Below are 24386 nucleotides of genomic sequence, written 5' to 3'. Positions count from 1 at the left end.
CTGGTAGAATTCCTGGAGGAACTCCGGGAAGAATTCCTGAAGGAACTGCTGGTAGAATTCCTGGAGGAACTCCTGGAAGAATTCCTGGAGGAATTGCTGGATGAATTCCTGGAGGAATTGCTGGAAGAATTCCTGGAGGAGTTCCAGAACAAATTCCTGGAGGAGTTCCAGAACAAATTCCCGGAGGAATCCCTGAAGGAACCTCCGAAGGAATTCCTGGAGGAATCCCCTAAAGAATTCCTGGAGGAATCCCCGAAGGAATTCCTGGAGGAATCCCCGAAGTAATCCCCGAAAGAATTCCTGAAGAAATCCTGGAATCTGGGAGGAATCCTGGAGGAATTGCTGGAAGAATTCCAGGAGGAATCCCCGAAGGAATTCCTGGAGGAATCCCCTAAAGAATTCCTGGAGGAATCCCCGAAGGAATTCCTGGAGGAATCCCCGAAGGAATCCCCGAAAGAATTCCTGAAGAAATCCTGGAATCTGGGAGGAATCCTGGAGGAATTGCTGGAAGAATTCCAGGAGGAATTCCTGAACGAATTCCCGGAGGAATCCCTGGAGGAATCCCCGAAGGAATTCCTGAAGGAGCCCCCGAAGGAATTTCTGAAGGAACCCCCGGAGGAATTCCTGGAGGAATCTCCGAGGGAATTCCTGGAGGAATTCCCGAAGGAATTCCTGAAGGAATCCCCGAAGGAATTCCTGGAGGAATCCCCGAAGGAATTCCTGGATTAATCCCCGAAGGAATTCCTGTAGGAATCCCCTAAAGAATTCCTGGAGGAATCCCCGAAGGAATTCCTGGAGGAATCCTCGAAGGAATTCCTGGAGGAATCTCCGCAGGAAATCCTGGAGAAATCCCTGAAGGAATTCCTGGAGGAATCGCTGAAGGAATTCCTGGAGGAATCCCTGAAGGAATTCCTGGAGGAATCCCTGAAGGAATTCCTGGAGGAATCGCTGATGGAATTCCTGGAGGAATCCCTGAAGGAATTCCTGGAGGAATCCCTGAAGGAATTCCTGGAGGAATCCCTGAAGGAATTCCTGGAGGAATCCCAGAAGGAATTCCTGGAGGAATCCTCGAAGGAATTCCTGGAGGAATCCCCGAAGAAATTCCTGGAGGAACCCCCGAAGGAATTCCTGGAGGAATCCCCGAAAGAATTCCTGGAGGAATCCCCGAAGGAATTCCTGGAGGAATCCCCGAAGGAATTCCTGGAGGAATCCCCGAAGGAATTCCTGGAGGAATCCACGAAGGAATTCCTGGAGGAATCCCCGAAGGAATTCCTGGAGGAATCCCCGAAGGAATTCCTGGAGGAATCCCCGAAGCAATTCCTGGAGGAATCTATGGATGGATTCCTGGAGGAATACCCGGAGGAATCCATGGAGAAATTCTTGGAAGAATACCTGGAGGAATTCCTGGTGGAATCCTTGGACGAATTCCTGAAGCAATCTCTGGAGGAGTTCGTGGCGGAATTCTAGAAAGAATCTCCGGAGGCATTCCTGGAAGAATGCCCGGAGGAATTCCAGGATGAATTTTTGGAGGAATCCCTGGAGGAATTCCTGGAAGAATCTCTGGTGGAATCCCCTCAAGAATTCGTGGTGAAATCGAATTTGAGGAGGAATTCCCTGAGGTTTTTTTTTTTGGGAATCACAGATAGAAATCTTGGAAAAATCACAAACTCAAATACTGGTTTTGAAATCCTAGAAGAAAAATGAGGACGAAATTTCAGAAAGAACTTTTAAGCGAATTCCAAAACTGCTGGAAAATTTGAAGGAATTGCTAAGAATTCACAAACAGCTTCCGGAAGAAAATCAGGAACTCTTGGAGGTTTGCCAGAAAGAGCTCCCGGAGGAATTCCCGTACTAATCACTAATCAACACCACTTCATTTTGAAAATAGTTGCTCCTCACACTCAATTTGTATGATTTGTAACAATTTCCGGCGTCTCATCCAGTGGTCCATTCTAGCAACAGCTAACCGCCGTGTTCCGGTGATGGTTCCATAGAAATGTAGGCATTAGAATCCGGCAGGAACATCATCTAAATTCACACCAGCCCCAGCAGCCGCTCTGTTGTTTACATCTCGCACCTCGCACAAAATCCGAACAGCGCGAGAAACACCACTTTTCCTTGCGGAATAATTGGTCAGGGTATTTTTCCCAAAAGAAAAGTTGACAGCTGGCTTGATCGACACAATCATCACCACCCTTGTCACCATCATCATTGATCATCAAGTTCGTCGATTTTTCCGTTTCAGCTGAGTACCGCTCAAGAAATTTCGACAGGAAATCGTTTCTTGACCGTTTCTTGTCCTATCTTTTTACACAGTACTTATGAGGTGAGTATCACCCCTAAGGAAGGGACAGGTGGTGTAAAATGCACAGGATGGTATTCAGGGATAGGGTGCGACTCAAAACTCTGCGTGCCGCACACGCTGCTACGAGACAGCACAACAAACCAGAAGGAGACGAGTACGTGCAATTGGTTGTGTGTTGCTCGCTTACTTTGCCGCGCGCTGGAGCTCTTCTGTCTCTCATGCTCTGTCGTATGCATTCTCTCGGTGCTTGTCTCCGTGCTTTGCACTTGGCTTGATACTACGCATGATTGTGAAAATTTCGAATTAAACGACTCATCACTTGTCAAACTGGACAACTTTGCCGAAAACACAAACTCTTCAATTAATTTATTAAGTGATATTTCTGTTTGGTGACAGTCCCAATTCTCGTGCATTACTCCCTGCACCGTAGAGCTAGTGCTGCGATTTGTCTCTCGCACAATTACGAAAGCTCTCACTCATATGTCTCTGTCTCTCGGCAAAACGGGAGACAAGCGCTTGAGATTGTGTGAAGCACACGCTTTTTTTAAACCGCACGGTGCATGCCGAAAATCCCTGATGGTATTTTATGGTTATTCTTGTATTTCAACATTGTTACATTCACCATTTGTTACATAGAGAGACATTCTTTCCAGTGATCATAGAGGGACCGAGTACCGAGTATGTTCGTGGTCAAATAGAAACTAAACCTTTATTATCAAATGGTATCGAATACAGTTTTCAAGGGTTCGGTTATATTACCGAACAATCGACAGTCAAAACACCTCCTTCTTCCTTTAGAACAAACTTATCAGCATTTCAAACAAATCTTTTTACTTAAATTTTAAACTATAACTTCAGAGAGTTTATTATGCTCACTTATTATCAATAGATTTAGAGTTACAGAATTCGAACCCTGAATTTTCCAGTAATATATCTACTTCAATCTACTTCCAAAATGTTGTACACATAATTTTACTATCTTGTACTATCTTCTTACGGCAACAGGATTTCAGGGTATTATCTGTAACAGGTTATCCATCTGCAAGGAACATTGTCTGCAGTTGTCTGCAGGTTTCCTCCATCGGATGTTGGTTAGTACGAACAAAAAAAAACAGCACACCTGGACTGCTATGTAACATTTTCTAGTCAGACACAAAATAACGTAGTCCTACGTCAAAATTGCCTGTAAAACCACACTAGTGCGGCCAGTGCGGCAGCAACTCATCCAGAAGCACAACCAAACAATGCATTATTTTAAACACATTTCTTCTCTTTCGGTGATAAACAGTAAATCTAGAGGAACAAAAGCATTAATACACCGGCATGCTACAATCCACACTCCTTCACGTCGATTTTTCCACAAATATATGGTCATGTGCACATCCGGTCGCACAACATTCAAGAGTAGGTATTGTCGGGCCGTCACCAAACCGGACATCGCACAATCAAATCGCGACGCGACCTAACTTGCGACGTTTTTGAATTATGTCAAAAGTAGTGCGCATCCTTCCCGTTGCTGTCAGCAACACAGCGCACTAGATGCGAAACAGTTGCGACACTTGCGAACCAAGAAAATGGCAATTTTTGATTGAATGGTTGTCTTGATTCCAACCGGATAGACAATATTGCTTTAGCTCTGAATAATGCATATAATGAGGTGGTTCCACCAGCTGACCTCGCAGCTGACTGAAAATGCATTTCCAGCGACAATCACTTTCCATCATTATTTCTAGATTGAGTTTAAATAAGGGCGAAAGTAACATGAGAGAGTTCTCTTCATCGACTCTCTCTTCTGCAAATTAAAGTGACAAGATGCAAATTCAATCGAACTTTTTTACACTTAGACGCTAGATTGCATCGCAACCTAGCGATTTATGACCAAAAAGTTCAACAATACTTGCAACTTGTCACTTTAATTTGAAGAAGAGAGAGTCGACGAAGAGAACTCTCTCATGTTACTTTCGCCTTTATTTAAACTCAATCTAGATTTATCAGTTGGTTGGTAATAAAACTGGTTTGCTATAATTGAGTAAAGTGGTATGTGTTCGTGCATTGTATTGGTATCAATTCTACCTTCATTTTACCACGGTCAACTACACCATCGCTACAGTTCTCTTCTCTCGTATAGGTTAAAGATAAAAAATGGTATTAAAAACAATGCACAGACCGTGGAAATGGACGACAATAAATAGTGCTCAAATGACAATTGTAGTAAATATAGCGTAGTACAAAGGAATATTTAAGCTTCATTTAAAAATAGAATAAAAAAATAATTCAATTAGTAAGTTTAAATTTATTCTGGTACATTTGCCAACACTGGAAGTCGACATGTCGACATAACGAATCAGTGAATTGACAGATGCAGCGAACGAAAACAAAAAACGACGAAGCAACCCGAGCATCAGCCGTCCTCGGTTTTCAGCTCGCTCGTTCTTCTTTTGACGGATTTGGATACGAACGGACGTCTTCATGCGGCGCTCCGTCCCAGCGGAAATTTGGAGGTAATTTGACCTGGATTCACGACAGATATGATCATCGGTGCCAGCCTCTTTTTCGACATATTATCGACGGAAAGCCTGCAGCTCGGTGACAGCGGACCAACAATGCGAAACACAACATTTGGATGGGTCATTTGTGGAAGAATTTCAGAAGAAATTGATGTTCTTCGACCAGCTGTAGCCAACATTTCAATGGAGCGTATCGATCAGCTGCTTACAAGGTTCTGGGATTTGGAGGAGTGCCACACGAGCAGTGTGCTTTCACTCGAAGAGTCGACTTGTGAAAGCATCTTCGACCGTACAACCATTCGTGATAGTGCAGGAAGCTTTATTGTAACCTTGCCCAAGAAAGAACTCCTGATCAATAAATTAGGAGATTCCCGCTCAACAGCCACCCGAAGATTCTTCGCATTAGAGAGACGTCTAGACGCGAATCCAGCACTTAAACAAATGTATGCTGAATTCATCGCAGAATATGTTCGACTGGGGCATATGAAAGAAGTGGACAATTTTGAAGCTATTCCTCATGATCGTCATTACTACAACAATAGTCAACAAAAATCGTAGTACCGTGAGGTGCCCATATTTCTTGTACTTAAGAATTCTCAAAGTTTAATAAACGTCTGAAATTTTACCATAAAGTATATCAGATTAATTTCTTCAATAATATTTAGTGCTGGTACTGTAGCTCACAAGAAAAATATAAATTAGGCAACTTCACATTATACGAGATAGTTACAGCATTAGTTTTGATTTGTTTAAAAGTGCCAAATTTCGTGCACGGGTTCCAAATTTCGTTCAAAATGGGTCCAAATTTCGCTCACTCTAGAAAACGTAGAATTCGCCTAAATGTGTTAATTTTCAAAAGGTAGCATACTCTAACAATACCAATGAAACCATAACGTGGAGATAAAATCGATGCCTGTGACAAAATATGAGTGAATATTTGCTGTTTCCCATGTTCGTCCCGGATGTTTACATTAAGATTTCAAAAAATTCTTCTGTAGATTTAGTGGTTATTATTTTTGACGATTTGTTTGCTCTTAAATTGACATCTTAATTAAACAATATATTTGATCAGTACGCTGATCGTGTATATTTTTGTAAATAGTTTGAATTTTGTAAATAGTTGTAATTTGTAAATAGTATCTAGGATTAAGCTGATCTGAACTAAACAAAACACACCAATGAATTTGTAACCCGTCACCACATTTAAACCCAACACTGTACACTGTACCCAAAGAAACTCATCCCATTGAATTGTTAAGTAACACCAAACACCAAAATAGCCAGTACAAAATAGACACCCAAAGCGATCGGTAGCGTGTTCTATTCTTTATCCCGGCCTCGCGCAATAAGCCCAAGTTTTCGTGTAAATCATACCAGATCGAATATCTATCCCTATCCGAAACCGTCTCTGCGGTAGTGGCCGACGGTGGCAATAAAACAATCAATCGATCGTCAGATGTGCGTGCATGCGTGAAGACACAGTGAAAAGAGTGGGAACTGGTCCGTGAAGTGCGTGTGAAGGTGTGAATCGTGCCTACAACTTGTGACACAAGGATCAAAGAAGCGATCCTAGTGGCAATCCCAACGTTCCCGTGATTTGGTGCGCCGCTGTTGCTACAGCGGACAAGAAAAACCTCCGGTGGCCGGCAATTAGAGCTCCACGCTCGAACAATATTGTTTGCTATTTGAATCAAATGTTTTCTAACTTTACTGATGGTCAGTAATGTGAATCAATTCATTTTCGTGATTGTAGCTGTTTACCTTTCTATTATGTATCATTAATAGTTACATTCCTCGGGAGATTAGTTCTAGTAAAATGTCGTCTTCCAAATTTGTGTTCTGGCAATAAGGCTTACGCCAATAATTTGCATGAATGAAACTAGCGGCTGTAAGCTACTACTTACAATGTTTGGATAAATAAAATCATCCTGAGCTTACTTAGTATTTCCACATTTATAAATTTGTTTATTTTTTCTCACTTTCTACGTAGTTTATGAGCAGTCCCTAGCTAATTTTAAACCAAATAATAGTTATTTATGTAACGAGTTGCAAAAAGTTGATTTTTTCAGCACGAGTCGTACATTTATCCAACGAGGCTTGCCGAGTTGGATAAATACGAAGAGTGCTGAAAAAATCGAGTTTTGCAACGAGTTTCATACAAAATTTTATGCAATGTTTTTTTTCATAATGCAACCCATTTGAGTTGCATAATGTTCATAATGCAACTCAAATGAGTTGCATTATGAAAATTATACAACTATTTTTCATTATGCAACTCATTTCAGTTGCATAATGAACCAGTGCGGAAAAATTGGCCATTATGATACCAAAATAAGTTATATCTATATATATAAAAATGAGTTTGAAATCCCTTTGAGGCAACAAAACTCACGAACGGGTGAACCGATCAGCATGACTCTTGCACGGTTCGATTTGTATTCATGGTGGCTGTGTTTATATATAATAAAAAGTTATGAAAATCAACTAGAAAAGTAAGAAAATTGATAAAGTACTGATTTTTCATGAGCTGGGAAGGAAAGCAACAGCATCGAAATAAAACCAATCTAGAGTGCTTTGATGTTATGAGCTCAACAAACCACCACAGCTTGGCAAGACAACGTTTGCCGGGACAGCTAGTAAAATATAAATTATGATACTGAATTGCATAAAATAGTTATTAGAACTATTATTAATAACCGAATCATGCGATGGCTACAGGTACACATGAACCTCTAAAACAAAGTTATAAAAAAGAGTGCGCGAAATTAGGGACCCATACAAATTTTGGGTTCCTAATTTCACCAACAACATAAATGTTGAAACAAAATAAGAAAACAGCATTTTTAAGAATTTTTATTGCGTATTATAATAAAACATATTGAATTGAAATAATCAAACATAAATTGGAATATTTACTTTTGCTATAGATCGAAATACTTGTTCACTTCCGTGAGTGTTGATTTTCTCGTATCTCTGAATACGGCATCTGCTATTTGCATACATTTGCAATTTATTTTTCAATCTTAGACATAAATCAAATTTTTCATTTCTTTTTTTTTGTGAATTGTATTGAGATCAAATGTAGTTTTGAGGTTATAGCAAACTTTTGATGATTCCGCTGTTAATTAGATAATAATGCTCTCACATGTCAGGAGTTAACGAAGTTTGGGCGCGCACGAAATTAGGGCACCCCACGGTACAAGCATCTATTATTTAAACAAAATGCAAAATACACTTAGGCGCTGTCCATAAGCTACGTAGACTCAATTTTGGCAATCTCAGACCTCCCCTTCCCCCTCGTAGATTTTCGTCCATATAAAATTTTCGAACAAAATCAACCATTAAAATTACACCAAAAGTATAAAATACCGGTGGTTGTAAAAACGTAGTTGAAAAAAAAACAATACACACACTACCACGACACATATTACAATGCACTCTATGCATACTGATCACAAAAAAAAACATAAGACTAAAAAAACATGTCACATAAAAATCTTGCACGCTAATGTCACCAAAAATCATACCTACTTTTCCTGCAAAAAATCACGTCAAAAGTTTGCATAAGCGACGGTCGTGAAAAATTAAAAGGTGGAAAAGCTGATTAAACCACATCCCATCCTCGTCGCCACTGTTATGTCGGGTAAAAACTTAGAAGGTTTTCGGAGGAACGTAGAAATGACGTGTTGCGGTTTACAGTCTAACTAAACACTTATGACCGAAGAGTTTATTGTGAGTCTTCGATAGTGTGCTTTACTCTCATGTTCACTTAATTATGGATGGAAGATCTCATGAAGAGAATTATCGGTTAGACTGATTCAAACATAACAATTTCTCCACCCTTTAGTTGAAATGTTCACTATCTTTCACTCGTAATCAAATCGTAAGCTCAACAGAATCAGGGTGGCCACTCAGAGCGGCAAATAAAATTCCCGAGTTTTTCCCGGTTTTCCCGATAGCTTTTTAAAATTATTCCCGATTGTAAAACAGAATGATTTGCAGTGAAAATTAAACATAACTTACAAAGAAAAATTAGGAGAATTAATATTAAATATTTTCAAATCCTTGGATTTAACATAGGGGCTGTCCATAAACCACGTGGCCATGAAGGGGGGAGGGGGGTTCGGCCAATGACCATTTTGTATGGACGAATAAAAAAAATTGTATGGACTTATGACCACGCGGGGGGGGGGGGGGGGGGGGTTGAGAAGTCCCAAAAAAAATGACCACGTGGTTTATGGACAGCCCCATAGTATTCATATGAACTTGAAAATAAGTTATGTGTTTTTTGTCTAGTATGCAATGATGGGCATTGAAGTTACGACATCTTCATTAAAGATTCCTTAAATTCAAATATGAGCAACTAGTACAAATTATGCAGTACAGAATACTACATTACAATAACCATCACTTTAATACCAACCCTGCGAACTTGGTCAGGGAATTAACCATCAACCAATGTTCAACTAATACTCTCACTGTTCAGTGTTCATTGTCACTTGGCTAAGGATAAGTCGCTTAAGGCGAAACTGGAAGCATTTTCTCATTTTTTTTTTGGTTTTTGATTTTTTATTAAATAACGAAGCAATATTTTCAAAATCGGTTTTCGTACACATGTAGAGTATGGATCAAGGTATCTTCTGATTTTTTTTGTGGTGGAAAATGTTTTCCATTTTTGCAGAAACCATTTTTTGTGAAATTTTGTGCAAAAATGGATTTGAAAATATTGCTCGTTATTTAGTGAAAAATCAAAAACCAAAAAGTGAGGAAATGCTTCCAGTTTCGCCTTAAGTACAAAAATGGCCGTCACAATAACCATCTTTCATTATACTCCATTTTTTTGCACATAAATTTGAAGATTTAAAAAAATGAATGTATACGTATGTAAAAAATGAATGTATACGTATGTAAAAAATGGATCTGAACATGCTACTCGTTGCTTGGTTGCTGGACGTGAGCACCGAGGCAAAATGTGTAGTTTCGAAAGTAAATAATGACTGTTCAATTTATAAAACGGACAACTTGCTTGTGCGATATCTTTTTTATTTTTCAATAAAATCATTATCAGTTTTTTGCGTAATTTTCTATAGCTATTCTTAAATGTAGGAAAAATATAACATTATGCAAAATGTTCTTTATTGTGTAACTGAAGCGGTTTTCGTAAAACATCAGTGAAAATCCATTTCTCAAAATTCGACATAACCTTCCACACACTTAACATGCACATTTTCATGAAGTTTCTAATGTATTGAAATCTTATACTATTCTACCAAAGGTAAAGCTCAATAGTTGGTGAGTAATAATGCACCAAGCAGTCTCCAGCTTGATATAGTAAGTCCATTGATGCAGATTTTCGACTCTAGCGAATCTTATTTATTTTCAACAAAGTTGCTCCTATGTTATTGTACACCTTATTTAATAATAATTGGATGCAAAGTTTTTATTTCCAACACCATTGTTATGCAAAATTTGCATTTGGTTGCATTGTTATTTGGAAGAACTTTCAAAGAACGAAACTGTTTTGATTACTGTGTCTGTAATGGTGTACAGTAACCAAACCAGCGATGCTATTAAGAAGCAGTTTTCTGTATGTTAAACCACATTATTCCCACTTTCGACTGGATGCATAAAAAATTGATTTTTTAATATTTTCATGCCCTTTTTGCTTTACAATTGAATTTTGTTAAAGTTCAGTGTTCGAGTTAAAGCAGAAAAACTACCCGTGTAAAAAAAGACCTTAGTGTAATAGTAACTTTTTCGCACATTATAAACATAAAGCATTGTTTATAATCACAACCGCCATGCAGAACATATTTTTGTGTTGCGAATTAATGCTTAAAAGACAGGGTGGCCATATCGCCCCACAACCCCCTACTAGTGAACATTTTAAAAATTTATTTGGAAAATAAAAAAACTTAACGATTTGAGTGGTCTTAAGACGACTTGAAAAGCGATTTTTTCACTAAAAAAATATCATAATTTTATGTTACAATTATAGGCATTCATTCCGCTTGATTGAAGTGAGCTATGAGATAGACTTATAATAAAAACATGAATAAAGTGCGCTCAAAATTGAAGGTGACCCATCTTGCCCCGCGGTTGATTATAGGGAGATTAGGTATATGGAATGTATCGCGCAAGAAAAATGGTTAAAAGGCATTTTATTTTTTATTTCCAATGAGAGTTAATAATTTTTTAATCAATACCCTAAACTTTTGAATATTCATGCTGGTCACCTACACGCTAACGCCGCTCAGCACTAAAGTGCATAATTTCCAGACTACACCAAAAATGTGTAACCATTGCACATTTACAAAATCAGCTCCAGTGTCCGCAAAATTGTTAAAATCGCAAAAATTTTTGTACGCCAATCTAGGTAGGATTACTAGTGACCTTGGAAAACAAAAAAAAATCAACATTTCGCATCTAGAAGAGTGTACGAGCTGTTTTTTGAGAATGTGTAACTGCTACACATTTTTGTGTGGTCTGAAAATTATGCACTTATGAGTAGGTCTTACACATTTTAGTGCTGAGGCAGTTTTAGCGTGTAACAAAATTATTAACATATTCAAAACATGAGTAATGCGCCCGAAAATGGCACTGACCCATCTTGCCCCGCGACCCATCTTGCCTCGCGACCCATCTTACCCCGCCCCACCCTACATACCAATAGGGAAGAAAAAATCTGGGATTTCCAAATTAGAGGCCTTACGACGGTGCATGGATGATCCACATGTATTTTTATAAAACACCCAGCATGACTAGGTATTACAAAATGATGAAAAATCTATATTCAATGGTTACAGTGAATTCACGTCTATCTATGTTATCGTCTCGAGCTAGCTATTTGTGGTGCTATAAAAATCACACCTAAGGTATTACCGACCGATAAGATTACCTATAAGATTAACCACTTTGAAAAGTATTTAAGCTCAGTCGGCTGCGGTATGCGTGTTTTATTGGATTCCATTTGACTGTCAGTAACGGACATTGAGATGAGTGTTCTCGTTGTAGCATTACTGCTGGGGTCAGCTGGCTTGCTGGAAGCACTAAACCCAGGTTATTGGGAACAATTACATCGTGAGCCACCAATCCGAGGATATCCAAGAAATGCAACAAGACAAGCTGAAGTGAAGTGGATTATGCAATATGTGGATAACTTCGATCCGCAAAACCCATCAACGTGGAGTATGGTATGCATTATTGATTAGATAATTCTTCAAACTTTAATATACTGTTTCATAATTTTCAGCGATACATTCAAAATGGAGAACACTATCAACCAGGCGGGCCTCTGTTTATGTTTCTGGGAGGTGAATGGGAAATCAGTCCCGGATATGTAATGTATGGTCATTTTTATGATATGGCCAAAGAACTAGGAGCTTATCTGTTCTATACCGAACATCGATATTATGGACAGAGCCGCCCCACTGCGTGAGTTACTGTTACGTTGGGAGGCACTTAGTTGAAGTAACACTTATTTACTATTCAGGAGCACTCGAACAGATCTGTTGAAATTCCTGAACATTGACCAGGCTTTAGCTGATTTGGCTCATTTCGTTGAGGAAATGAGAAGAACGATTCCTGGAGCAGCAAATTCTAAAGTTATCATGGCCGGTGGTTCATATTCAGCAACGATGGTAGCATGGTTCAGACAAAAGTACCCACATCTAGTGGATGGAGGATGGGCATCCAGTGCTCCACTACTGGCTAAGCTGGACTTTACTGGTATGTAACATACATAATGTACGGCGGTATGCTGAAGTTAGCTTTATTAGTTTGCGGTTATAATTTATAAAGTTGTCCAGTCACAAAAGTACTTTAAAACGGCCTAGAACAAGTGTTTCCTGTCGTTAAATTTGGCTGTGCAATATATTTTGCTTTAAAAATCTTGACAAATAACATCCGATGGGAATATAACTTTTGAGTGTAATTCAAGTTTCAAACTTTGCTTTTATTTTAAACCAATTCGAATAATATTTGTCAATTGTGAATATTTTAGAATATAAGGAAGTCGTATCAGAATCCATTCGACTGGTAGGAGGTGACTCTTGCGCTGATAGAATCGAACGTGCATATGAAGAAATAGAGGATCATTTGGAGAGAGGAGAGTTCGATAAAGTGCGCGAAGACTTCAAAGTTTGCAATAACATCAATTTTGCCAATAGCTTGGATTCCGGAATGTTCCTGAGTTCCATATCGGACTATTTCGCCGGAGTAGTGCAATATCATTCACCAGGAGATATTGAAAGTGTTTGTGAAATCATTATGGATGAAACCATCGAGAACGACATGGAAGCATTGGCCAACTGGTTTACCAGGGGAGTAAACCAGTGTATGGACATGACCTACGATAGTACAATTCGATACTATAGGTCAACAGATTGGAATCACGGTGCCAACAGAGGAGCAAGTATGTTAATTCGAATATCGTGATGAAGTGTGTAACAATTATAGTGGTACATTTTTAGTGCGACCATGGCTCTATCAAACCTGTGCTGAATATGGATGGTACCAAACATCTGGTTCGGAGGATCAAATATTTGGTTCCGGATTCCCTGTCGAACTCTACGTTAGGATGTGCTACGATTTATATGACTATATGTGAGTAAAGGAGCCATTACACTACTGTTTGCCATTATGACAAATATTTGCCATTGAAGTCCAACATTTATCCAAGGTTGCCATGATTCACGTTGTGTTGGTCAGTTGTTGGGCTTGTTTGGCCAAATATTTGTCATGTGTCTAATAGGACCTTAACATACACGCTTAGGCATACATCAGAATAAGTAAAATTCACTCAATTGTCTAAAGTGGAACGACATAATCACAGTTCTAAACATTTTTTTATTTTTTTAATGAGACTTATAGCCTGGAATTGGTAGTGTATTTTGTGTTATGTTGACATGAGGGCATAAACCTCAGTTGGATTAGCGCTGAACAATGTCTGACAATGAGCGTATATATAGTAGGCCGTCCCTTATTTTGCAAAAATTGGAAATTATAAGTTCGTTATTGGAAAATGATCATGTCAACATTTGAAGTTCGTATCTTAAGGCTAAGTGGTCCCTCAAGGGGCCTAAAGTTGTCAAAAATTGTATGGGACTAAAAATATATGAGTTTTTTTTTCGACAAAAATATGCTATTCTACTAAAAGTGATGATTTTAGGACCCTAAAGTAACAAAACTGTACTCAGAATTGCGATATCTCCACTCGTTTCTAAGTTATTGAGCAAAATAGAGTAAGTTTTGCTTCGGGATCTAAAAAATGGTCAAAAATGCTGATTTTTTCGTTGTTTTTTTGTCAATAACTCAAAAACAAGTAGAGATATCGTAATTCTAAGCACATTTTTCGCCCTCCAGGGTCCCAAAATCATCGGTTTTAGTAGAATAGGGTATTTTTTTTCAACGAAAAATAGTCATGTTTTTTAGTCCTATACAATTTTTAACAACTTTAGGCCCCTTGAGGGACCACTTAGCCTTGAGATACGGACTTCAAATTTTGAAGCGTTCATTTCTTAGCTAAAACGATCATTTTCCATCAATGAACTTATAACATTTCCTGTTTTTGCAAAATAAGGGACGACTTAATATATAGCTAAAAGCTAAGAACCTAAAATCATAAATTTGAATGTGCAAAGTAAGCACATTTTTCGTTTTGTTCCACTTGAGTTGATTGAATTGTGTTACCGCACAGTAGGTATCAAAATTATCAAAAAGTTATCAAAATAAATGTTCCTCATTGTATTGCTACATTGCGCTTCTGAATTTGCATATTTTTTTCAGATTTACTCCAGCAAGACTCGACGCAAATGTAGAACGAACCAACGACATATACGGCCATATGAATCCTGCAGTTACAAATGTATTTTTCACACAAGGGCAGCTTGATCCGTGGCGTCCAATGGGACTGCAAGAAGATTTGAACGAGCACTCACCTACTGTTGTTATTCCAAGTAAATATCTTTTGAAAAAGCTTTATCAAAGATTACTAACCAATTCTCTCAATAATTCTATTTCAGTGGCTTCGCACGTTGCTGACATGGGTTCTATCAGTGACAGAGATTCGCCTGAAATGGTTGCAGCGAAAGGACGAGTGTTTGAACTCATTAAACAATGGGTGTCATAGATGAATACTTCAATTTGAGTTATTAATTGACTCATTAGTGTTTATTACTCTCATGTGTAAAAATAAAGTTGTAAAAGTTTTATACTTGTCCTTGTTTGTTTTAACTTTGTGTTACTTGTAACGAATCTACGACATGTCACTAGTAGTATTAACCCTCTAATACCCAAATTTTTGATTTTGATCTAAATATCATTTTTCGTCATCTAAAATCGATTTGAACATATTTTGGAAGATGATTCTTTTCAATTCTCGATTTCGTGAATTTCAGTTTTTGATTTTTCTAATTTTTATTTTTGAACATCCTTTTATATTTTTCCTGGAAGCCAATTTGGGGAACGGATTTTTTTTAGATGAAAACATTTTGAGATTTTATGATTATTGTTGAAAAATTATTATTTTTTTTTTTTTCACAGAAAATTTTATTTTCCGTGTAATTTTAAGGAAAATCATTTTAGAGTTTATTCGATTCCCTTAAACTATTGAACAAGGATAGAATGATTTGGGAAAAATTTAAAATATGTTAATTGTAGCGATTCAATACAAAATAAACAATGACTTCTAAAAGGTGACTGAAACATCAATTTTTCAATGATTTTAAAAAAATGTACACGGAAAAAACAGATTACCTAAAAAATACGTTAAAAGAACGCAAAAATAAGTATACCGCTTGAACTTTTTACCCACCAGTGGGTTGTTTCCTCGCTCTCCCGCTCGCATTGTTGTCAAAAACAGAGCGAGAAGCAGCTACCTAGCCGATAATGTCCGTGCGAGAAGCCAAATTTGGGTTTTTTGCCGTTTACCCAAAAGTGGGTTTATTTCAACCCACTAGGGTACTTCGAAAGTTAACGCTAGGTAGAAAGAACTTTGCGATGGGTTGCAATTTTATGCCGGCATCAAACGGAAACTACCCACTCAGAGCTTTAACGTGGTAAATTTGCCAAATTTGGGTTCTCGCACGGAAGAGCCGATATGAGTGAAAAGAACCTATATTTGGGTTGATTTTTGGTTCCATGTAAATACGCTTTAAAATACACCAAAAACCATTATGAGATATACAGAACAGTCCTAAATATCAGCCAAAAATAAAAAAAAAATGGTTTTCCACGAAACAAAAATTACAAAGATGCTCAAACTATACCCCGTCTAAAGGCGGGATTGGGTATTAGAGGGTTAATTTAGGATGAAGCCTATTTATTGAAAACACTGGGTTTTTATTAGCAAGGTTTCCTTCTATCAATCGTTAGCTGTAATGAATTGATTCGTAGATTATTGACGCCATAAATAATTAATTAATATATTCAGCAAAGGTTTTGGATAAAAAACACTAGGCTATTCGTCAAAACTAAAGCACAGACAAACAGACGTAGCAGCTTGAACGATTTTCATGGAAATCCATCGCCCAGGTCACACTACCATCACCTGGTGGAAAAGTTGCACGAATCACTGTGTTGTGCCATATCGTCAACAGAAGGCGCTAGTGTGAAACGTCAAACGCATAGAAAAACGATGCGCGCGCCTCTGGTCGTGAAATCAACAACTATAAAAATTTGAAATGATCGTTAAAAGCGTGGTCGATGGAAATTTCGCAAGTGTTACGTCTGTTTGTCTGTGACTAAAGTGTGTTGAGTATATCAAAGTGGCGAAACTTTGTCGTTTTGACAGGTCTCCTTTTCGATTGGAACTATGGAGATGACAGAAAAACGACTGTTCCAAATTTGATGTTTCTTCTCTTTGATTTATACAGGCTCGTTAGTCAAAAATTATTCATTCGGTGTGTAAACGTAGATTCCAAATTTTTAGTCTTTCAGCTTCTCCTCGAACATCCTTCGCCTTCGAACCCCACTAGCCGGTGAGCACCTTTACAAATATTATTTGGGGTTTTTAATTTTGAAAAGTTTATTGATTTTTTAAGTTTACACGAGAGAGCGCCTTTTTCTGAGTCACTATTATTTTTTTTCCGACGTGGGGTGATTCATCCTATAGGTGAATTCGGATGATCCCTAATTGTAGAGGCGCTGAGTGAGATAAGGAGAAAATCGTTTGTTTACATAAAAAAAATCAATTTTTCGTCTTCAAAATTTACTCATATTTTGCACCGGTAGTTGGTATTTTCCATTGGCAATAGCTTTTCATATCATCATTCTCGATGCCCACGCCGACAGACACCGGATTAGTAAGCTAACAAAAGTTCAGCCTATTGGGCGCAGCGGATTGATTTCCCCAACAGGTGAAGAAAAAAAAGCTAACAAAAAGTCCGGAAATTGCCCGCCGGAGGCATAGCATGAGGAGCTCTTAGTCACATAAATTGTTTGTAAGTACCTAGCGGATCTGATCGCATCTGAAAGAAAATTAAATTTTCTTTCCAAAAAGTGGTCGTTTGATCCTCTACGATGCGGAATTCGATATGAAAAAGTGAAAAAAAAAAAAATGCACTTTGCCTATGCTGCGCCATGGCACTTTTTTGGCGGAATCACTCTTTTCATAGGGTTCTCATTCCTGCCACCAGATGCGTAACTATCGTTACCTTACGTCAAATTTGCCTATATGCGAATTTGACGAAACCTAACGATCACTCTTTTCTCTGGTAGAGATCACCATCGGGTACGTGGAACGGAATCGACGAAGGTTCGACGAAGAGTGCAGAACGGTTTTGGAGAAGAACGCAGCGCGGGCGGTTATGCTGCAACAAGGGACTCGGCAGAACGTAGAACCACAGAGAAACAGACGTCAGTGGGAGTGGAGATTGTCGGATTTGTCGACGACATTACGCTCAAAGTCTACAGTGAAACGATCGAGGAGGTGAAGTTGACTACCGACTACTCGATCAAGGTTGTAGAGGCGTGGATGCGATCCAGGAAACTGGAGCTGGCTCACCACAAGACAGAGGTGACGGTTGTTAACAACCGGAAGTCGGAACAGCAGACGGAGATCAATGTAGGAGAGTGCACTATCCTGTCAAAGCGCTTCGTCAAACACTTGGGCGTGATGATCGACGATAAGCTTACCTTCGGTAGCCAAGTCGATTATGCCTATAAAAGAGCCTCCACAGCTATTGCGGCACTGTCCCGGATGATGTCCAATAGCTCTGCGGTGTACGCCAGTAAGCGCAAGATTCTGGCTAGTGTTGCTACGTCCATATCTAGGTATGGCGGCCCGGTGTGGGGCACCGCGCTAAGTACTAAATGCTACCGACGGAAGCTGGAAAGTACTGACAGGCTTATGTGCCTGAGGGTTGCGAGCGCGTACCGTACCATGTCACACGACGCTCTCTGCGTCATTACTGGTATGGTGCCTATCAGCATTCTTATCAGTGAGGACATGGAGTGCTTTGAAATGCGCGGCACAAGAGGCATACGCAGGACTGCTAAGATGGCCTTTATGGTCAAAAGGCTCTCAAATAAAGATAAATCAATCAATCTCTATGGTCAAATGGCAGCGTGCGTGGGACAGTTCCACCAAAGGAAGATGGGCCCATAGGTTGATACCGAGGGTAGATAGTTGGATTAATAGGCGCCATGGGGAAGTTACATTCCACCTGACACAGGTCCTTACACTGCCGTAATTCTGCAAAGTGACGTAAGCGACATTGATAGTTTTGGCCCATTTTTTGGTTATTATGCATAAAACTCTTGCTCAACCTCTAAGTTTCTTTCCATAGATGATAGATTACGACTAGATCTTGCATTCTTATACAGCAGGCATACCACAGTATTATTTTTACACCAGATATCATAGATAATATACCAAAAAATATCGACATTTTAAATGGCGCTTACGTCACTTTGCAGAATTACGGCAGTACAGGTCATGGTTGCTTCCGACAGTATCTACACCGTTCCGGGCATGCGGATTCTCCCGAATGCCCAGTGTGCAATGGTTTAGAGGAAACGACGGAACACGTTTTGTTCGTGTGCCCGCGTTTTCGCACAATGCGTGACCGCATGCTTGCCACATGCGGGGAGGACACAAACCCGGACAACTTGGTCCAGAGGATGTGTAGGGATGAGTTTGGCTGGAACGCCGTTTCAACGGCTATCACCCATATCGTCTGGGAGCTACAGAGGAAGTGGCGCGTGGACTCGGAGAATGGCTAGTCCAGATGCAGTACAAGAGGTGGTCCAGGGGTTCGGAGTCGGCTTCGTAGGTCATACCGATGCCCTGCGGTCGAGATCGACCCTTACAGCGATTAGGTGGCCGCGGAGAGGAAGTCCCGGTAGCGGTGCTGTCGTGGCGTCGGTCTACTAGGTTGGATCCGAGCCCACGGTTGGAAAGGGGTCCCCGGCAAGGGTCGGGGCAGATGGAGACCCTGCTGTCAGCAACCTTCTGGTGCAGCTGATAGGGCCTGAAGGGTAGTGATACCCTTGCCTTCAGCAGGTCAGATCGGGTTGCACGTGGGCATCAGTTCTTGATGTCCGCAAAGCAGTTGGGCGCGGGCGGGGTTGACCCTGCCCGCCTTCCGAGGACAAAGGGAGTGGCGAGGACCACTCGGAAAACTGGCTAAGCGCCAGCATGTTACCGTGATGGACTCTCCAGAGCGTGTCATCGATGCTCGTTGCTGCTAGGCTACGCAGCTAACCTTGAGGGTGCGATGTGCACTAGCCCCCCTCTGAAGCAATACCTTCTTGGTGGTTCCGGAGAGACCTAGGGTTTGGCGACCACAGGAATGGTTTAGTGGGTACGAGGAGAGAGTAGTCCTGGCTTTTACTTTTGTTGTAGAAGACAGCCTCAGCCCTACACTACCCTAACCTTCCTGTTAGGCAGATTATCCCCCTACGGTTTAGAAAAAAAAAGAGAAACAGACGTAACACTTAGAAAAAAAAATATTAGAAAACATCGTTACAAAAAGGCAATCGCCCAATACCAAATATACTGTGTTTGTCCGGGCCATCACTAGGTGGCAGTAGTGAGCAAACATCAAACCGATCAAAACCGATGCTAGCGCCGCGAGTGGCCAATCGACCTACTACCGAATATTTGAATCAGCCGTTAAAAAGTTGATCGATAGGAAGCGAGCAGAGTGTGACGTCTGTTTCTCTGTGGCAGAACGTTACAAACAGAAGCGGAAACAGCAGACCCGCATCTTTCGGCGGGAGAAAAAGTGCCGCCTGGAAGAAACGGAGTGCGAAGAAATGGAACTGCTGTGCCGTTCCCAAGAAACACGGAAGTTCTACCAGAAGCTCAACGCATCCCGCAACGGCTGCGTACCGCGAGCCAAAATGTGCAGGGATAAGGACGGAAGCCTATTGACGGACGGACGTGAGTGTTGAAAGGGATAGAATGTAGTAATGAGTCGTTGGAAAAGAAAAGTAGGATTTGAAAATAGCAGTATGACAAGTCTTCAGAGATATCAAATCAGTCTATCAATGAACGTTAAAAAGTACAGAAGCAATTAGGATTCCTCCGGTCACAATAGTAAGGTGATCGAAAGATGGAAGCAGCACTTCGATTAGAACCTGAATGGCGTGGAGAACGTAGGCACGGGAAACCACGGCAACGGAGGAAACCACGATACCAGTGCAGCGGAGGACGGAACCAACCCCCACCGCTGAGTTGGCCACCTGTCGGCACCGGCTAATAATCGGGAAAACTTTTTTGTTCAAGTCAAACGAAATCATCTCACAGGCGCAGGCGGCGGAGCACGTGATGATCCAGCGTGTTCGCGCGGGTGTGCGAACTTTCTAGATTCAATTGAAACGAGCATCTGAGTTGCAAACTTCTCAAACATGTTCAATCCAATGGAAAGAAATGTTTAGACTGAGCAAATGACTTGGGTGTCCACTTGCATGCCTTTGAATGCATCTCAATTGAAGCAAGTGTTTACATTCTTCCACTCGTGCGGTGCGTAAGCAAACTGAATTGAATTCAGCTCATTTGACAGATGACTTGAATTCAACTCACATGAATCGCGTGTTCAGACGGGGCAAGTGGGATGATTTCGTTCAAGTCAAGTCAGTTGCTCAACTGAGATGAACAGTGGTGTTTACACGTTCAATTCGCATTCAATTGGACATTTTCAAGTCACTTGCTCCATGTAAACCAGGCATTATATAAGCAGCGCAGTTGCGCAAGCCAGTTAGTTATAATTTTGAAATCGCGTAATAAACATCGTAGTTGTAATAAACAAGTGAAGTGTAACAGAGATTTCTTAACCGAATCCGAATCCCACAGTCCAACCAGTGTAGTGGAAGGAACCCAACCGAAGAGGTTCACCGAGTTATAGCTACAGGGCTAGCCAAGAGCGAGTTTACCCACTAGTGCTGTAGCTACCGTCATACCTAGTCAGAGCCTGGAGGAGGCTCTAACAGCCACCCCGGCCTTAGCCTGATCGGTAAGGTATAATTTTTTCTCACGTTTCCCACTTCCTTGTCCAGTACCTGAAGACGTTGACAAAAAGTATATTAACAGCGTAAATTTCACTAATGATCTACCAATGGACTATAAAACAATAGCAAATGAAACAAAAAATGATGTTTTACTGTCATAGGTCATACTTCATTTAGAAAAAGGGTGGCCAAATCGGGTAGACAGAGAGTTACGAGATTTCAAAGCAAAATCACATGACCTGGAATTATCTTCAGGATGCTTGTTGTTTTGTGGTAGAATAGTTGTGCCGAAAGCATTGCAGGGGAAAATCTTACAAATGTTGCACTCGAATCACGACGGAATTGTAAAAGTAAACAATTAGCCAGACGCACAGCTTTTTGGCTAGGAATAAACACTGATATTGAGCGTTTTGTTAAAGAGTGTAATGCATGTAATCGCTCGCTTGTTACGCCGAAGAAGAAGGTAGAATCTTCATGGACACCTACACTGAAAGAATTCTAAGAGCATATTTTATCAGACACTACACATACATTGTACCCGTAGTGAGACACGTTCACATCAAATGAATCGTTATACATATCATATCATTAACAGTTCCGATTGAAAAGCCTTGTAACGCTCCGTTCTGTCCCTTAAGTAAACGGCTTATGCGCCACCTTCAAACGAAGGACCGTTACTCCTTTAAGTTTGCCCGGAATGAAACTGCCTTCTCAGGGCAGGTGAAACAGTTGTCTCAGAACCGAAGATTCACTTCAACACCAAACGCTTCGCACGATAGCCAAACAGAAATCAGCAAATATTTACAACAAAATCGCGAAAAAATCTAAGAAAAATCTCAGTAATTCATCAAAAGGGAATTGTCCAGATTATAGTTAACTAAAGCCAATCTAAATCTATATTTACAATTTATTCCGTAACGCGAAATGAACGTGGAGAGCTAAAATTAAACTAGAAGTAATTAACAACTTTTCATTCAACGATCGCGTAATCCAATTCAACACAATTTATTGAGTTCAAGTTTCATTCAACATTCAATTCAAAAAGGAAATTTTTATTCAAACTTCAAATCAATTCAAACAAGCCTAATTCCCTCATGTGACGTCACGTTCCTATCGGATTAGCTTTTAGGGTTTTATAGCACATGTGCGAAAAAGAGCCAAAGAAAAGTTTTTGGTTTTATCTGACCTTATCGTTCGTTGTAGGTCCCGCGTCGGAAGTAACACGTGGCTACGAGATGCAATCCTTCCCAAATACGCGTCTCGAAATCTTCCCTCGTCGAGCGTTCTCGTTGGTCGTCACCAACTGCTTAACGGCTTCGGGCTCTAAACGAGCTCTCGTCCTATCACGTGTCTCGCGCGCGCCGATGCGTTGATCGGGGTAAATGCGTCCCCGGCTTCGTGGAGTGGCAGCCGTTGGTTGTAGCTCGGCTGGCACCGGGCGTCTTATTGACTTGCGACGACACCGTGATGTTGCACCACAGACGTCGGACGAATCACGAGCTAGACGGAATTCGAGCACTACCGAAGACACTTGCTAGTCCAAACACGCTCAGACGATTCCACTCACCAGTTCGTTTGGTTGAACTAGTGTCCAATCCGGACTAACCGCCCTCGTTGCGTGGGCACTCGTCCTGCACAACGTGGATTATCTAATTTATTGGCTCACTTATTCAAAATTATAGGCTTACCTGAATTAATTATTAGCCACTACTCGCTGGATTTATTCTCAATAAAAAACTATTTAAACTCAACAAATTCTGTCACTAAAAAAAGCAATTCATCAATGAAATTAGATTAAATTAATTATGGCACGCGCGAAACTTACTTCGAGTTTAATTGGTTTGATTTAAATGTGATTTGAAACACCTTTGGAAAAATTAACTCCACTATGGAAAGATTCAACTGTCTTCCACTAAGCACTCCACTCAAGTGAATAGGATAACGCGCGATAGATTGGGAATAGCCAAAAATTTACTGCGCAATTTCCTCCAATTGGTGGATTACGGAGAGTCTAACTTTCAATTATTCTTTTGTTACATTTACGGAATTTTCCACGGCTGGATCTGTTTGACTCTCTACGACGCAATAAATTTAAACTCGAAATGTTTCATCGTGTTTGCGCAATCCTCTCCTAGGTGGCGCATGTGAAAATACTTTAATGCAATCTGACAGCATTACTGGCCTTACTGACAGCATGTGAAAATTAAAAGCTTTTGCCAGCAGATACAAACGGTTGAGGTAAAAACGTATTTGCAATGCGGTTCTAAATTAAGTGATATTATGTTATCGTTACATTTCGCCCATGCTAAGAAATAAAAATTTTGAAATTTGTAAAATTTCAAAATTTTTATGTTTAATATTTATTTAGAAAATACTAACATAGACATTTATAAAATTTAAAGATTTTTTTTTTTTTTCTGAATCGGAATAACCTAAACAAATTAAACATGAAATTTACTGAGCTGAAACTATTGCAACTAATCAAAACATACTAAATCGCCTAACGGAATAACTATGTTGAGCTGACCAAACACGATACTAACAAACCAAATAATCCTTTACTGACAAACCGAAACACTCATCAAACATTTTATCTTATTCTATATACCGATAACTTCAGAAATATCTGAAAATTTGTCTTACCTAAACCGATTTACTCCTGACACATCAGGAAAACTCAAAGACCGATTAACCGAATTACTCCAATTAACGAATTGGAAAACGTAATTACCTACTAAACTAATTACCTAAACGCATACCGAAAATCATTCACGCCCTATTCTAATCCTACCAGTCAACATAGCTACCCTATTCAGACGTTTAAGACGTTTCGCGGAATGTCAAAAACTAAGCTTTAAGGGTATGTGTCAATTGGCGAATTAAAATTAATTTTTACTTAAATTTGACAGTTCAACACTTAAACTTGGCAGTTTTCCTAAGGAAATAATTATCAAACTGTCAAGTTTAAGTGAAAATTAATTTTAATTCGCCAATTGACACATACCCTAAGAATGTGCTGTAAATTACTGTCAAAATGAAAACTGAATGAGAAATTGGAATGATAATAACAACGCATGATGAGGTAAGGAAAATGACATAGTCTACTAATTTTTCAGGAAATT

General features: G+C 39.8%; 2 protein-coding genes and 1 long non-coding RNA gene across 3 annotated transcripts in view; 1 reads left to right on the top strand and 2 right to left on the bottom strand.

Moving 5' to 3' along the window:
• The window catches only part of LOC109406256 (chromatin-remodeling ATPase INO80), a 142582-nt gene that overhangs the window by 78629 nt on the left and 39567 nt on the right, over positions 1-24386 (bottom strand). The gene's annotated exons all lie outside the window — the stretch shown is intronic.
• Positions 11743-15025, top strand: LOC109406257 (putative serine protease K12H4.7). Its single transcript, XM_019679319.3, has 7 exons — positions 11743-12005; positions 12065-12246; positions 12305-12540; positions 12815-13225; positions 13284-13416; positions 14599-14768; positions 14835-15025. The coding sequence occupies exons 1-7, from the start codon at positions 11808-11810 to the stop codon at positions 14939-14941; spliced, it is 1437 nt and encodes a 478-aa protein (XP_019534864.2). The 5' UTR covers positions 11743-11807; the 3' UTR covers positions 14942-15025.
• Positions 15174-24178, bottom strand: LOC134291302 (uncharacterized). Its single transcript, XR_009999023.1, has 3 exons — positions 23090-24178; positions 22953-23027; positions 15174-22895 (listed from the first exon to the last, which is right to left on the bottom strand). It is a non-coding gene; the product is annotated as an uncharacterized LOC134291302 (long non-coding RNA).

Source organism: Aedes albopictus, chromosome 3 (assembly GCF_035046485.1).
Source record: "Aedes albopictus strain Foshan chromosome 3, AalbF5, whole genome shotgun sequence".
NCBI classification, from domain to species: domain Eukaryota; kingdom Metazoa; phylum Arthropoda; class Insecta; order Diptera; family Culicidae; genus Aedes; species Aedes albopictus.
The sequence above is the reverse complement of the archived record's forward strand: the minus strand, read 5'-3'. Positions and strand labels throughout refer to the sequence as shown.

Bases quoted from the DNA above. Each gene is read 5' to 3' on its own strand.
- LOC109406257 (XM_019679319.3), top strand. From the start codon at position 11,808: ATGAGTGTTCTCGTTGTAGCATTACTGCTGGGGTCAGCTGGCTTGCTG. The intron at 12,247-12,304 runs GTGAGTTACTGT...TTTACTATTCAG, and splicing joins GGACAGAGCCGCCCCACTGC to GAGCACTCGAACAGATCTGT. The intron at 14,769-14,834 runs GTAAATATCTTT...ATTCTATTTCAG, and splicing joins ACCTACTGTTGTTATTCCAA to TGGCTTCGCACGTTGCTGAC.